Source organism: Clavelina lepadiformis, chromosome 5 (genome assembly GCF_947623445.1).
Source record: "Clavelina lepadiformis chromosome 5, kaClaLepa1.1, whole genome shotgun sequence".
Classification (NCBI taxonomy): domain Eukaryota; kingdom Metazoa; phylum Chordata; class Ascidiacea; order Aplousobranchia; family Clavelinidae; genus Clavelina; species Clavelina lepadiformis.
Window position 1 is genome coordinate 1,975,080 of NC_135244.1, and position 17,065 is coordinate 1,992,144.

The 17,065-nt window shown below is 36.4% G+C and overlaps 2 protein-coding genes across 3 annotated transcripts; both read right to left on the minus strand.

The window, feature by feature from the left end:
• Positions 1-1,870: 1,870 nt before the first annotated feature.
• Positions 1,871-5,398, minus strand: LOC143460673 (uncharacterized). Its single transcript, XM_076958282.1, has 5 exons — positions 4,985-5,398; positions 3,981-4,066; positions 3,581-3,692; positions 2,915-3,081; positions 1,871-2,797 (listed from the first exon to the last, which is right to left on the minus strand). The coding sequence occupies exons 1-5, from the start codon at positions 5,100-5,102 to the stop codon at positions 2,330-2,332; spliced, it is 951 nt and encodes a 316-aa protein (XP_076814397.1). The 5' UTR covers positions 5,103-5,398; the 3' UTR covers positions 1,871-2,329.
• Positions 5,399-10,778: 5,380 nt separating this feature from the next.
• On the minus strand, positions 10,779-15,081 carry LOC143459782 (uncharacterized). Of its 2 annotated transcripts, none has more exons than XM_076957058.1 (17): positions 14,843-15,081; positions 14,638-14,729; positions 14,395-14,551; positions 14,167-14,307; positions 13,899-14,021; positions 13,523-13,682; positions 13,259-13,394; positions 13,022-13,157; positions 12,870-12,951; positions 12,660-12,799; positions 12,327-12,445; positions 12,088-12,244; positions 11,864-12,001; positions 11,645-11,761; positions 11,400-11,562; positions 11,073-11,186; positions 10,779-10,919 (listed from the first exon to the last, which is right to left on the minus strand). In XM_076957058.1, exons 1-16 carry the CDS (start codon positions 15,014-15,016, stop codon positions 11,113-11,115), a joined length of 2,109 nt encoding a protein of 702 aa, XP_076813173.1. In that variant the 5' UTR covers positions 15,017-15,081; the 3' UTR covers positions 10,779-10,919; positions 11,073-11,112. The 2 variants fall into 2 exon arrangements, with proteins under 2 accessions (XP_076813173.1, XP_076813172.1); XM_076957057.1 differs by having other exon boundaries at positions 13,523-13,685.
• Between the last annotated feature and the right edge of the window lie 1,984 nt (positions 15,082-17,065).

Genomic DNA, 17,065 nt, shown 5'->3' on the forward strand with positions numbered 1-17,065 from the left:
CTGCTTAACCGTCCAGATGTTTTGTGTTCCAGTCTCAGGAATCAGTCATGTCAATCACATGATTGTGTATCTTTTGCAATACAGTATATGCTACAACAAGCCCTCGCATTGAATTAAGTTTTGATTAGTACTTTGACCTTGGATGCCCTATCCGATGTCACTTTTTTGTTGATCCCTGAAAAGAATGTAATAAGAATCAATCAACTTTTTACAAACATATTTTTCATTTGGAACTTTTTTTGTTTATTCTCTTTATGTAAAAACGTATTTTTGATTTCAATAAAAAATGTTTTTAGCAACAATAATGCCCAAATTTTAAGGAACTAAATAAGGCTGAATAACAGGCAACTCCAAACCCAAAGTTGATCATAAACAATTGTACGTATTTATAGATCTATCTTGTCTTTGGTATTTAGCAGATTGTCCACAAAATTGGAATCGTCATGCTCTTATTTTATCAAACTATGACGATTTATAAGACTGCTACGTTTTGTTGTCTTCACTCTTAGAATTACAGCCACATCTTTTATTTAAAAAGTAGTTAAGTCAAGTTTGTCTTCACACAGATCATTTCAGGAGCTCCAATACAAAACTGTCAGTGCAACTACTTGTCGGACACACGTCGATAAAAAGACACATGTGCTTAATTAACCTCGGAAACGCGCAATCGGCCGCAAGGGAGAAACGTAACAGATACAGGGCAAAAACAAGTGTAACAAGACTTTAATAGTAATATTTAAAATGTTCCATTTTGTGTATTTCTTTTCGGACAAGCATTAGACGTCAACTTTATATATGTGCTTTGAAGTATAGACGTTCTCCTATCTAGAAATTAATAAATTCTTTTGGTTATCCTTACTTTGCGGTAAAGTTCCGAACACACAAAAATATTAAACTACTAAACCGGTGTAACGGGCTTTTGCGATCCCCATGCTCGTCTTGAGCGCGAGAACTGCAGTGTCCTGTGAATGTCACACCCCGTCGTTTTGTGAAAGAATTTCAGGTGAAATTTACACCAGAAATACTCGGCAGAAAATAAACTTGCCATGAATGTCAAATATTTCAACTAAGGGTAAATTTAACTTGCTTGTCGTCATTGTTGGCCAGTTTAAAATCGTTTTCTTTGTGTTGAAGTTTTTTCTTTTTCTTATATCTACAATGTTCACTTGCGTTTAATGACGTTAGAGAATGACTCGACTGCGTCGTTTCGTGTGGTTTTAAGCTATTAAATTACTTCTCATATTTCGTATGTCCGCTTATTTCCACATCGCAAGAGGAAATAATTTTTAAAATATTTGTAAATTCTTTTTATCATATGGTAAATAATGCTTGTGTGAATGTATATTTTTTATTGACAACTAATATAGTGCTGTGTGTCTTTACATGTGTTTGCGGTATGAATATTGCCGGATCAAAATATTGTGTCAGTAATGGAAACTACTTGTAGCGCTTTTTTGTACAACGTCATTGATCTCGAGGGATAGGAAAACTATGCACCGATAAATCCTTTTTAATTGTAACATTTGCACGACATGCCCTGATCACCCGCAGGCTGAATTCAAAGTTTGTTCTTAAAGCCGATGGTATGCGCCGATACGACACGCAATGTCTGCTTCGGGTATTTAAAAATGTTAAATCTGTATTGAGCTATACGTCTTTATAACAAACAAAGAGAATTTATTAAAGTGAGTAACAGTCTGGTGCCGAGTTTTTCGTATGACGGTATATCGTGGTATATGTCACATAAATTCCATTTTCATATAGATTTTATAAATTTGGTTCACTGGTTGCAGAACATATACTATACAAAGGTAATATTGTTCATTGGAACATGGACGTTTGTGTTGGCATAACAAGAAAAATATGTATGTCAATGCTACTAATTTTATTGAATGCAATTTATTCGGCAAGAGTAGCAAACAAAAACATAATTATCAACGTCAACAAAGTGTGCGAACATTCAAACATGCAAGTAAATGTGTATGTGCAAGCTCCAATCATATAACGATGCAAAAAAGCAAAGACGGAATTTATTTACAGCAAAAAACAAGTAACTTCAATATGGTTCCTTGTTTGTAAACTTTACTTAAAGGGAATAGCCCCAAAATTTTGCTCTTTATGTTACCAAGTTATTATCTTAAAAGAAGAAACGCTAGCAGTAAGCGCAAGCGCTTTTTGTAGAACAAAACTTTGTTTCTAGAGCAATGAAAGTCAGAAGTGCAGCAAAATAAATAAGAAAAACTTGAAAGAAAACTTATGTTTAAAGTTGACGATGTAAAAAACACAGTGACTTGAGGTCGCTTAAACGCGAATAAAAAGCTCTTCTTATCTAACTTGACTTCCGTAATTTCAAATTTCTCAAATTAACCAGCCAATTGATTTTAATGTTAATTTTTTTCATTTCTGGAGATGCCTTTGGGGTGTTATTCTTCAAGATAATGCTGTTGGTAGTGGGTGCTGCGGATGGTTTGGTTGTAGGGGTAATTGGTTGCTTTTCCGTAGGCTCACGCTTTCGTATATCTTCTTTTGGAGGCAGGATGCTGATCTTAGGGTGATGAGGGACATCGCGCGGTCGTTGTAGTCCTTGGAAGGGAGTGGACAAGCGGACGGTTGGAGAGACTGTAGTCGTCGTCGGGTTGTCAGGCCGCGTTGTTGTCAATGGATCTTTGGGAATCTTGAATTTCGAATTCGATGCTCGTTGGACCATCTTGCATTTTCCTTTTTGTCCAACCGGTAGACAAGCTGAAGTCGACACGGGAAATTCATTGTTTCTTGTACGACATTCGTCAGCAAATGCCTGCGTAAACGAAGGGATTAGGTAAAAATGAAATGTGGGCCTTTCAACTCCCGTGATAACTTAAGACATTCGACTTGACCAATCAAGAATGTTTGTTGTAAAATAAAAGCAACTTACAAAGCTGTTGTCGAATGGATGCTTGATAATACACTTGTTACAACCCCATGTGTAAGCCCGTGTTCTGAGATGAGTACGGATATTGTAAAGTTGTTTTGGGGTGAAAGCGTCAAGTGGTTCGCGGAATTGACAGTTATCAGCGAATAAACCACCTTGGTATGCGTTTCCTGTGGAGAAATTATAACTTCAGTTATTTCAGATCCAACAGCGACGCAACGATAACACAGTTCTAATTGTTAAAGTCTTCATTCTATACGAATGTCAATTTGTCTTCGAAAGAGGTTAGCATCTTGATGATATAGCGCTTTTACCCACTGTGTTTAAAATTTCATTTCAAAGGCATTCTTTGAACTCTTTCACTGAGATAACGGTATACGCTCATAAGCGCTGTTCTATACGTGTACTTAATAGGAAATGCAGCGAGTGTTGTGAATTTTGCGCCCTAATTCCTTTCGAGCGCTGAAACCGTTTTGTGATTGTGCGCTGATTTAGTTTCACCTTTGCGGTGACACAATCTCTAAATGCTCATCACCAAACATGCACCTTAGAAAATGCACTAATATAGTGCTATCTCATATTCTGACGTCTCGTTATTTTTATACTCTCTCCGTTTTATAGTTTGTCTGTTTTAAAAGCAGATAACAACGAAGTGTATTTCAATCTTACCCGATAAGACTTGGTTTCCCTCCCAGTATGGTCCTTTGCATGTAACATCAGGTGGTGTGTGCAGAAATAGGACTTGATTCTCAACGAAACCCTCACTTCGTCCTTTATAAACCTGAAGACGATCAGACAATCTGTTACATCGGTGGCGCCTTAATTTAATTATCTTTAGTTTGTGATTTCCTCTTGTTATAACAAGTCGTAAACATTCTTATTTGAATACAAGTTTTAATTGATCAGCAAGGTTCTGGCTAAACAAAAAGTGCTATTGTAGTTCATTTTGCAAACTATTGTAGACGATGAATGGTAATTGCTAATTTGAGGGTCCATTGCAAAGTGATTAATGCTTTAAAATAAATTGTCAGATTAATTTTATTTAGATAAAATTAGTGAAAAAACTTACATGCAAAATTCTAAGCTTTGCTGCTTTGATTGTTGATTTTCCGCTTGTTTCATTCAAACTTGCATCTTCTATTTTCACGACTCCGACTAAAAAGTAAAAATATGCAAATTGAAGTTTGCAACATTATCAATACTTTCTTTGTTTTATCTGACAGTTTGCGATGTTATCAGTTAGTGGAAGTATATGCAACGTAAACCGCAAATTTGTGAACAAATCTCTTTATAGAAGACTGGTTATTTATCTATTCACTGCCGTTGGTGTTACTCTGAGAAAGAATTTGCTGATAATGCCAAAGCAGTGATTAGCCGTGCTTCTCCCTTCAAAAGGTCAATTATTTCACTAATTAGCGGTTGTCGACCCTTTTCAGCAAGAACCACTCACGACTTATGTACGATATGTTTCTGCCGTAAGTCACTCATATTTTACAACCATAAATAGGCAAGACTTGTAATTGCTCCAACGCGTCTTAAAGTTTATCTTAATTGCACAATAAACGATTGTTCTTGTACGTGTCAAAGCCGTATGGGGTGGAATTTATTGTGCCATAATTGGCAGAATGATACCCCAAGATATTTTCAATTATAAAGTTGTTTATTATCACGAATGTCTTGAAACAAATGATTAGCGTTTTCATGTTTTGAAAACGTAATTTATTGCACACAATGACTAAAATTCTAATTTTATGGCGTAAGCGATTTTATTGTTTATGATTTATTGTAAGTCATTATAACTAACGCAACCAATTGTTCTCTTGTCACCTTACAGAACGTGACATTATCTTTCATCAATTAATTGATACTTTTTATGACGCATGCGTAATATGATGTAATAAATTTAAATTTTAACGTTTTGCTTTATCTTCGTACGTGTATATAAACGACTGTAATAGGCCGGTAATTCATTCAAAAATAAATTATTTCAATAAACAATTAAAAATCACATCATCAGCTTGTTTCAAGACGTTAGCGCTAAGCGCGATACAGATGAGGTATGTCGACACTTACCGAATTCAGCGCGGCAAAGAATGTCTTGGGGGTGGTTATATTCACACTTGCATGATTCCACTGACCTTGTTGCGCCAATTGACAGGAACGCAATCAGGACCAGAAGTAAGTTTGACATTTCGGCAAAATTGATCAAATAACGAAATCTTTGAGATAACTAATTGCTCTTAAAAAAAAATACGATAGAATTAAGTAATTTTATTATTGATAATTTATTTTTTGCATATTGTTGTTCTAATAGTTCAACGATGCGTACGAAAATCCAATTGCATCGAAATACGATTCTATCCCTGGCTCTTCATTTAATTTCAGATGCTTCTTCTGACCTGATCGCGTATGATTTTTTTGTTTTAATCCGTGCTTTATATACACCTGCTAGTTTATACACCCACGCTCAGACGACATAATCGTCTATGACATCATTGAAAATGTTATACATACTTTTCCGCAGCCAAATCGAAAGTAGGTCCTATTTGTGTCCTGATCCTATATATGGGTACATTAAAACAACGGAACAAACAATTTTGCGAGTGGTTTGCGTCTCCTTTTTAGTGCGTTACTGCTTTCTCGCGCGTCAAGGAAAGCTTATTGGTCTCGTACTTTCAACCGTCCATTTCAGGCGGATTTTTTCGCACGCAAGCATTTTTTCTTTTGTACGGGCGGATGCAGATAACACGGCCGCTATTTCCTCGTTCAATGTCGAACCTTTGATGTAAAGTGGGACCAGGCACGCCGTGTGTTTCGTCACAATCTATCTTGTAGCATCATAATTGTGGTACTGCTGGTAGCTACAGATTGGTTCAAACGACAAGTAATTTTCTATTTGCATTAAACGTAATGGCACGATCCAGTGCGTTCGTCGTCGTGGGTGAGGTTTTTGTATCGTAAGTCTGCCACTTATGTCAAGGAATCACGTCAGTTGATAAACATCTACTCTATAGTATAGTGCTTGCTCTAAAACATAACAATATGTAATTGCATGTACGTCGTTGTCATTGGTTGGTAAAAAAATAAACTTCGCCTTTAAAAATTGCATGGCACTGTTTGATGAATGCTACTGTAATTGTACCGAATGACGCATCCTTGCTTTTTGCCATTTCACGCAATCTGAACATTAGCATTAAGCCGAGTTACCGAGTTAAGTGGTTATTTTCGCGTGAAACGTGAGATACGGCTTGTTTATGGACAAGCAACATTCCGTTTTGAACAAGATCTCAGTTGTTACTTCGCAATCTCCTGGACGTCATTGGCAATGATGCTGGGAATTATTGCCGTATCTTCCCGAATTAAACCAGGGTCGTGATCTTATAGAGCAAGTCTTTATTTCAGCGCTCTTCATACGGTTTCTATTGTTAGCTGCAGCTTTATTGCTCAGTAGCGATAAGACCTTAATCTAACACCGAGCATCATAATCTTGGAGCCATTTTGAGGAGAAATTTTTCTCGCTAATTGACATAAACTCATGTGCTGTAGCTCTTGTTTTGATCGGTGGTTTTGGTATATGGAGCAGCTCGTAAACAAAGCAATTCTACAATGTGTTGCGTGGGCATCGCCCTCGTACACAATGGCTTTGTGGTTTAATGCCGACTTTTAATGATGACCTGCTTTCGTCATTGGCGCAAGATTTATAATATTAAACCACTTGGAAATACCGTAATTGGAATTTTCGTTCTTAATACTGGCGACCTTTGCTAATACCATGATTAAGATTCAAAAAGCAAAATTGTTTTTGGACCCCGCATAAGGTGATGTATTACGTTTATGCTGCTCTTGCGTATGGTCATTGCTTGAAGAATTTGATCTTTGAAAAACATGGTCACGTGACGAAATAAGCTATAAGCGTGAATGGCAGCCGATTGAAAAAGAATTGTTTTGTCAAGCCGCGCACGTGATGTCACAAGTGCTTGTGGTGTGAATGCATAGACTAAGCGCATTCGCATTCCACAAACGCGTTATCTTACATGTTTCATGTTGTCCACGCTGACCACGTTCGTATTACAACCAAACCACGGCACTAATCGCTGCAAAAATCTTTGCTTGACAGGCTATCATTTTAGCAAACATTTATCGCCTTGTGTAATATATAAGGTGCACCACATTTGCGACATGAAGCTGCATTTTGTTCTTCAAGTATAAAATCTTAGTCGTTTTCAAAATATGGACGGTAAAGATTCCGGGATAAATTTTGTAAGAACTTAATTCTTGTTTGGTTTGTAGAGATGGTGGCTGTGTTCGGTTTTACCGTATAGTTCGTTCAAGTTTATTCATTAAATAAAACCATAGTTTCGTCAATATTTGGTGTATGACTTTCCACCTTGGTCTCATAACACGGTGCTTGAAAATGTATGACACCGTCTTCCAGCACATGGCTTAAACCAATAGAGGAAAAGTAATTGAGACAATGCAGACGAAAGACAAGACGAACGAATGTGCGTAAAATCCATGATTACAAATGTACCCTGCGTCATACGCGTTTATTGTTACGACGGCCAGGACGTGATTCAAATATACTCGGGAGAAATGCGAAAAAATTTATACAATTTTGTCTCAGGCTGTTGTAAGCTTTCATGTCATGGCGGCTGATGATAAATTTGTATTCAAGGAAGCGGAGGTTAACATACAAGGTTTAATGACCTTTTTTTTCAAAACACATTATGCTGTAGTTTTAACAAATTCGACGTAAATACTTTAACCAATCTACCATATTTACCGGTTATTTTGATGTGTTTGTAAAAGATAGATAAGGATTTTTTGCCTTGTGAAATGTCAACTTCAATCACTGTAGTAATTCTCTAAAATAAAACGCTATTTTTAACCAGCAGCATAAAACACGCACTAACAGTGCAGTTGGTCGTAGTAAAATTTTCAACCTAATAAAGAAATGGTTTTTCAAAGTTCTATTTTGCAAACGCTTATAACCACATTTTTATTATATACCGCTTTGCTATAGTTTAATTGCACTCGCGTGGCAAAACAGGGCTTGTAAGAGCAAAATAGAAATGATAATTACTATAATGGTGAGTTTAATGAAACAGACGCGAGCCACATTCTTTGACTAACTCGTATGTGGTGGTTAGTCAGTATGTAATAATGCGATGTCGGTCTTCTTGTCACTGCCAGGTTCTATTGAAGCTGCTTCTATTTTAATAATCAACAACAAAGTTAATCAAATCAACAGCAACAAAATTGGTATATTAAACACTTCAGCTTGCTGGGATAGTCAATGAAAGGGTTTGTTTACAAGCACAAACCGTGAAAACGTTTATCGCAAGCCACTACTAAAATAATATCATAAGTCTACCTTTAACATCCATCAGAAATTCAGTTTAGCCGTGACACGCTACATGAATTTTAATAGAGAGCAAAGTAAAATAATCGCGGTTTTTAACACAAATATTTTAACGCAACTAGTACCGAGGTGATAAACTGACAAACACTGCGCAGACACCTACTTGGTACATGGTGTAGAAAGAATGTGCGCAGTTTCAATTAACAACAGTATTAAATATAATGGTCTTTTTCATACGCTATGCCCTGATTCTTTTAGCAAAAGGAAAACGTGACTTGTACAGAAATCGACAATTTCATGCGAATATATAAAACTCAAACAAAACGTGGCGCTGCAATCGAGCCGAAAAGGACCGATAAAAGTAGATGAATAGTCTCATAACAATACCTTCCAGAAGAAGTGTTGAACCGAGAGTGCCTTATAGTACCCAGTATAATATAGACTAAAAGGTAAAACGCGTTTACATTCAGAACTTGTAAGACTGTTCAATGTTCATATAATTGCATCGCTTGTTGATTCCTTTGTTTTGTCTGAATGTCTTTGTTTTTTTATTTATTGGATGTTTATCTTTGTTATATAAATAGAAAAATAGTTTATGCGTAAGAAAGAACATGAAGACACCTTCATCAGTCCACGAGTCGTTCAATCAAGTTTCTAATATTAAGCGTGAAGTTGCAAATCACTTGCTCGCTGCTCCCAGCTAACGGTTGCTTTACAAGACTTCAACCTAAGAATCTTGAAGGATTCCGTCCACTTTGTATCCGTTGAGTTTTTCATAAATATAACTTTCCAAAGATCTTTCGTAGAAGGTTACCGTAGTTCATAAAGATATACACAGCTTATTTTCGTCCTAAAATTTTAAATTCAAATTTTAGAGCAACAACGACACTACAATGAAATTTAGAACTGCATTGCACATTATGGAGTATAGTTAACCATTCGATTTTAAGAAAGAATAGATAAGATTGCATTTTACGCTCAACGAATCAGCGCTCGCAGCTACGAAATCCATAAAATTGCAATATAAATCACTACAGTATAAGTCGTTCATTGTCTTCAGTTTTTCCAAAATATACAGACTGCCATCTTGGTTAATTTGTTACATGTTGGTTGCTACCGCTAACTAATGTTCAATTTTCTTTGCGTAATTTCGCTAATTTGTTTTATAGTACTCTGAAGTATAGTTGCTTCCATTTTGATAGGATTTTCGCTAAACTATATATAAATTCTAAACGATTACTTTATTGACCTGCGTTTAAAGCTTTACTGAATAACAATTAGTAACTTATATAAAGAAGTTGATATCAATCGGTAGCAATGATGAAATTTATGATACTGCCAGTGAACTTGAAATCGAAGGAAAGACTTTCAGAAGCAAGCATTAAGATTGAACTGTACATAGAGTATTACCGCAATATTTAAACGCAGTGTGTATTCACATTGTAGCTTTATTTTGCACAATTGTTATGACAATGCTGTTGCTCAATCAATTAAAATAGAATTTCTGTGTTAATATGTCAATATAAATTTATAAGCTAACTTCGATCCATGCGCAGAAATTGGTGTTGATATACAGTGAAAATTTTCACAGTAACTTTAACGAACTGTTAATTGTCATTGATTTAATGTAATTTTTTCCCTCTATTTCCAAGTCGCCTGATAAGCTGTTGATGAATTGTCATGCTGTACCCATCGGTGAGATCATAATGGACCTTCATTCCTTTTAGCAGACCTATTAGGAGAAAACAAACGTGGTCGTTGACGTCACTTGTATGCGTGCGAACATAACCCACCTAGCCAGCCATTGGGCTTGAATGACTTTTCCACTAGCACTGGTATGATGTCGTCAGGAACGAGCCGTTCGCATGCGTATTCGGCTTCTTGTCTGAAAAGTACAATGAAATGAATATTCTGGCAAAAAGAAAAAAAATTATACGTTTTTTTGTCTCTACTAACTTTCATGCCAAAATGAACCCAATTTAACAGTTATGAAACGATCTTGTTTTATTCTTACCGACAGTGTTTGCTGTCTCTGTATTTTTTCGAGATGCACATGAGTACAACAGCCGATTCTTCAACCGCCTTTGCCATGGAATCCAGTAGATTGGCTTCCATACTCTCAATGTCCATCCACACCTGGTAACCCGACGTCTCAAGCTGCTCCTTGACCTTTGTAGCAAATAATTTCACAATTACTGCTTATTCGCTCTATGAGAAATGATGCGCACAAACACTACACTTTCCGTGAATAAATATTTTGTGCTCATGGAAAGTCACCTTAATCATGATATTCTGGCTATCCCATTGGTAGCTGATCATCACGTGTTTTCTTCTTAATCCAGTTTCAGCTGGACCGTCAGACTAAAACGAGATTTCAACATCAATAGTGTTTAAAGATGAACCTTATGAACACAGTAATCCAAAATATTTAGAATAATCACTGAGATAAACACCTGAGTTGCTCGACGGTGAAGTGTATTTTTCGATTCCGGTCTTCTATCTACTGGCGATATGCTTTTTACAGCTTTTGACATAGGCACGAGCGCCAGTGCTTCATCAGCTTTCTTCGAACTTGCCCAGTCGACTTTCTCCATATCACCCATTTTCAACACAAACAAGCAACTTTCGGCGTTGTTTTGGAGTTTGCTGAAACAGATATTTTTGTTAAAAATCCGGTAAGGAAAAGTTACAAATTTGAAAGCTCAAACAGTGCAAAAATGCAAAACAATATTAATTAAAACAATACACTATGTTGTACGCTGGAGACAGATTTGAAAAACCAACTTGTCACAAACGTACTTGTTTGTTGAACTATCAATTGCTATATAATGCAAAAGGTTCATAATTTCGTCATTTGACTTGAATTTTTGTTTGTTTTGAGCTTAACAGCTGCCATCTTTTCTTCTTCATCACCTGTGAAAACATGCAGTACTAAAAATATTTGCATGAAAATACATAATGTTTGTGCCTATAGGTTATAGAATATATTCTTCAACAGTTGACTTATACCAAAAGCCACATTGAAACGTATTGTTGTCGTTGGTCGGCAGTCCAATGTTAGTGATATTAAAAGGCGCTAGACCTACTTTACGGCTCGAAATCGCACAAAAATAGGCCAAGCTCGACCTTCCTGAAGCATTTCTTGAAGGGAGCCCAACACCATTTCCTCCTTTACAATTTCAAGGCTGTTCTGGTCAACTTGAGCAAGTTTATCCAGACCATCCACAAGTTCTTCTGCCGAGAAACCATCGTATTTATGGTCGCTTGTGGACATTGCAATATGTAGATTCTACATGACAAGACAAACCGAACCATGCGTAAGTAAGTATTCATGTAGTTTGTGTCTAGTACCTATAATTTATTTCCCATACCTGGATTATGTATTGTATCACACTTGGTTCTGCGATTATGACGTTGTCAGTTTTCTCGTCCATGGTGTAAGCAGTGAGAAGCGTGCAAACCACACGCAACGATGTGTGTTCACGAATCTGTGGTATAAAATATTTCAGAACAAGAAAATAACTAATGGCTTTATTGTTTGCGTTATTGCTTGATGGCTCGTGTTTCTTAAATTCTTATGCTTAATATACCTGAACGTTTCGACTTTTCTTTGCATATCGTTTTATTAAATTTGACATATGGAGTTGACCGAAGTATTTGTCGCTCACACCCAATCTAGCGCAGTTGTGTAATATGCTAACAGCTTGCAAAACACGAAATCCTTGTCCCTAAAATTAAGCAATATGCAATGACAGTTACAGAGATTGATGATGACATAACTGCGAACGTATTTCAAATACATATACTGACGAACATTCAAGTCCTGGTTAAAGGTGTTTTCTAATTGCTGCAAAATTTCCACCAGATGTTTCAATAATCCGCACCTTCCACATTCGTCGCAGAATTGGAAGCTTATATTGGAAGCATTCCAGCACAAATTGCCGATATTATCCAAAAACTCACCTGTTGATCTAAAACACAAATTTTGTAAACTTAAATCGGTCGAACATAATTTTTGGACCTTATTTGTTAAGTTTTTGTTGGATTATGTACCTATTATCTTGATCTGAGATCTGATTTTCTTCATAGTTTCGCATCATTTCCATAAAACTCTGGCAAACTGCTACACCACCAAGATTAGCAATTTCGTTTGCGACAGCAAGATGGTATTCCTAATTTTACATGTGCTTAATACGATTTAGAGATAAATTTAAACATAAAAAATATTCATCTATATTGTATATGTCCTGAGACGCTTTTTTAATTAGAATATACCGAAAAAATGTAAATATGCGCTTTTCACCGACCACATTATAGTTTTTATAGATTTAGTTTTTTTCTCCTTTCAAACACAAAAGCTTTTCCAGTAAAGTAGTGTATACTCACCTTGTTCTTTGCAGGGTTTGTTAGAGACAGGTTTAGTTTTGCCAAACTTTGAGTGGCCGCCTCATTGATTACGGAAAATCGTTGGAGCCTGTTCCTTCCATCTTTCATGGTGTCGAGTTGGTCTTTCACAAATTGTTTTACTAAAAGTGAAGAAAGTTGAGTGGGAAGTTTCGAACGAAATCAATTTCAACTAAATGTGTTGATTTGTACCTGAATCAGTTTCACGTTGACCGCTGGAGGAAGTGGAAGAAGAAGAATTAACTGATGTTGAAAAATCGGTTGAGGAAAGCACCTGTAATGTGTATAGCGCGTAAAACACAATTCCTGTGGTTACTGGTTTAGATATGATGTGAATTTCTCACCTGGGCAAAATTTCTAAAATGAGGACCAAGTTGTATGGTTTCATCGATATCTCCATCTTTGTCCTTGTTGCTGTTGCTTTCATCACTGTGAGCATCGATAGCGGAAACAATCTGAGTCGCAATGACTTTATGCTTTCTGAAATTAGACACAGTGAGACAGGTCAACGTTGCTAAGATGCAGAGCGTTTTTATAATACATGGTTGAAATCATATGTTATATTTGTAATTTTGTCTTACTGATTGCCCGACTTCGTTTGAATCCGACGAACACTTTCAAGAATTTTTTCGGAGGATTTCACAATCTTTATGTTTTCTTTATTCGAAATCAGCTTGGTCACCAACTTCAAAGCAGCTAGTATCTCTTTATCTTTTCCTGTGCATTATCATGTGGTTTTATTGTTTGAATTTTTGTGTGATTCAAAAGAAAAACGTATTGCAATTACAGCAGGAAATACTAGATACGCGGAAACAAGATAAATACAGCCTTGTCGAAAATTCCACCTGATTTGAGAACCTCTGCAAGTGAAGTTATAAAATCTGAAGCCCTGGCCAGAACGTAATTATTTTTGTCATTATTTGAGAAAAGTGAAAGATCCACGAGCAATTCTTCGGTGCTGAAACCTTCGCAACGATGTCTGGCATCTTGGAGAGATTGAATCAGCTTCTGTAAAGTTTAAACAATCGCGAAGCAAAGATACGAGAAATAAGGAAATAACTTAACATGTTTATTGTTTCATTAAACAGCTCCTTAAATTTTTTTGTTAGGCAATTGTAGCAATAGTTAGATTCAGTGTAGTAAGAATATGACTTGACATAACAAAGATTGAAACTTGATCTTTCAGAACATATACTACTGTATGAACCAAAGAAATGTAACCTCAGTGACGTCATAAAGAAGTTGATCGCTCACAACAAAGATATCATCTTTTTGTTCCTTTTCCACAACAGCATGGGATAATAGAACAGCGCTAAGCAAATCCAGACATGTCCAACTTCTAATCTAATATTAAAAGAACCTTCATTTTTCAGTTTTATTTGATCAATAACTCCTTCTAATAAATGTTGTTATTATTCACTCAAAATGCTTATTCCATTCATGCATATACAAAAGCAAGCCAGCGTGTTGAGTACATCAAGTTGCTTACCGGAAGCTTAGATGAATTTTCTCTATACCAGTACAGCAAGTTTGCAACGTTTAATTGGCGAAGATGCAACAAGCATACTTGGCTGGATCTTGCACAGTTTTGAAGAATGCTAATCGCTTGAAAGACGAGATATCCGTGATTCTGCGACATGAAAATATCAACCTTTTACTTCAGTGTGGAGTAGCCTTAAAGTGAATCACAACATTTTTTGTTGTTGTCCAATCTTACTTCGAGATCATTTTTGAAAATACTTTTGTAAGTTCGAAGGTCGTCCAGGAGATATTCCATTAACCCACATTCTTTACATTTGTCACAAAAACCCTTACTGTGGTCGGTTGCATTCCAGAAAACCCCCCTGATCGTTTCGTAACATTTGAAGACTGATCTAGCCGCGGAAAAAAATATTTCTTTTTTAACACATTCACTTAGACTGTTAGCACTTTTTGATGTTTGCATTTGTCAGTTACTCACTTGTTTTTAAGACTGCCTTTGAGAGCTTTCATGAATTTGAAAAGCAAAGAAGCGCCGTCTAAATCAGCGAGTTTATCAGCTTCGTTGTTTATCTAATAAAAAAAAACTGTTTTTGTAACGTTAATAAATCTTAAAATCCTCCATGAAATCAACTATCACTTTACTGGTCTAGACCACAACAAAGTATTTCAAGGAAAAATAATACTTGCGCCAAAATATCCAATTCGTCCAAGAGGTTTTGCACGCGCTTGTTTAAACTCTTATTTGTTGTCAATTCGTTGTGGTAAACTCGTAATTGGGACAGATTTTTCTCCACAGACGGCAGAATATCTCTTGCTTTAATCAATTCTTTGTTTGGAAAGGTAGCTGTGTTTCCCATTTTGACACTTCTCTCTTTTTTCTGCAATATGGCTGGACGTGTAAGTCTATAGTCTAGTCTACTATACCATAAAATGTCAGTACCACCACGGCTTACCTTACAGTGTAAATTCCAGCGCAGTGGTTGTTGACTTATTTTTTAGTTGTCGTAAAGTTTATAATTGTATGCAAATCAGTTCGGTTTCAAGTAAACCAACAGCGCCACCTGTCGGTGTTATTTGTCACAGCTGTAGCTTTGATTTCTGGACCTGTTTCATTACAATGTAGTGTAAAATGGTAGCAATCGCGTGGCTTGTGTACCTTCAATTTTGGTTAAATATTGGTCTATGTGGAGAAATGGAAATATCTAACTGGTTGTAGGTAAACAATACGGCGTTTTATCATATTTTCAAGAGGTTAGAAATGATTAATGGTACCGGAGAAACGCGACAAATAGTTATTGAAGTTTCTGCGAACACCAGGTGTAATTTGACGCCGACGAGCAAATGTAACTGAGAACAACAATCCATCCAGTAGTGCTCTTCTTTCGGTTATGTTAGCTAAATTGATTTCAGTGGCTTCCGTGTGAGCAAATAGATGACAGCAGATGTGATCGCTGATGTCTATCTCTCCAATGTGCTGTGAAAAGCTCCATAATATATTCCTTGTGTACAACATTCGCAATATAATATAATAGCATCTTTGATTTTTGAGTCATATTTCGTTGCAATACTTGTTTATCTATACTGTGATCAGTAAAACAAAAAATCCAATAGACTTTTTGCACACTAAAAACGCTCGAACTGAGATTTCGGTCACGTGACACTGTTAGATCTTTTACAATGTGAACTTCTTTTTTATAAACTTTCGCAATGATGAGAAACAATAAGTTTTTCAAGTTTGTTTTTATTTTGATTTGATGCCATACTTGAAACTTCTCCACAAAAAAATTGAAGAAACAGTTGCATGATCTGCATCACCGTTTTCTGGTAGTCCGGTAAATACGTTACCGTACCCTTCTAAGTTAATTTAAAGCCTTAAATATGCTTTATTTGAATTTAACTATCCTTTATCTAAATCTAACTATAGGCTATCCTCGTTCAGCGACTTTGTACTTAGTTCCATATTAAGTCAAAAAAATCAATGGTTCATTTGTTTGTTGTAGGCCCCCGCAGTAGGCTACAATCTGACTTTTGGATGGTTTACCACTCGGGACTAAACCCGGCTTTGTCGGAATGCGTGTATGAATGCGTAATCTATAATTTTTGTAAAAAGCAATGATACAGAGGCCTAGAAAATCACGAAAAGTGTGCTTGTAAAAAATTCACATCCATTACCTACGACTTGGAGCTCATTTGTCGTCTGATTTTCAGACAACGTACTTTTCGCACATGCGCACAACGAATTGTGCAATAGGTCTGTTACGGACTTTGTTCCTCACATGTTGTGTTGTTACTTATCATCGTGTTTTCGTTTGAAGCGTTTTTACCAATCAGCACCTTTTACGCGTTTGTTAACTATTTTAATCACGTGATTTGGCACCCTTGTTATATATAAAGATTGTGCGCTTTTTAGGGAGGTTAGTCTGAGTCGGCGTCTGGCTGAGATCAATAGAATGTGGCTTTTCGAAGATCATCGGTTTGTTTCATTAGCGTGATAACGCTACACAGTCTCACAGTTGAAGGTTACTCACAGTTACTTGCAGTTAAAGGTTTCGCGGTTCACCGTAAATGTGAAATTAAGCCTGGCAACATGAACGAGAAAAAAATCGTTACAGGTCCATTAAGCATACTGTTTGAACATAGCGACTTAACCGAAGTCCGGTCGATGTTGTTACGATGGTTAACAAATTATACCCTTCAATAATGCAGGTTTTAGCGTTTTGGTCTTATCAATAACACCTAATCCCCACACCATAGCAACTATAGCCAGGATAAAATAAAAGTAGGCTACCTTTCGCTCTCTGTTCGATCAGGGGTTGATTTTCTGTATATTGTGAAAACTCAATGTATACACGATTCGCGTCATTGCTGGTGGCGCAAAAGTCAGTAATAAGTCCAAAAACAAGTTG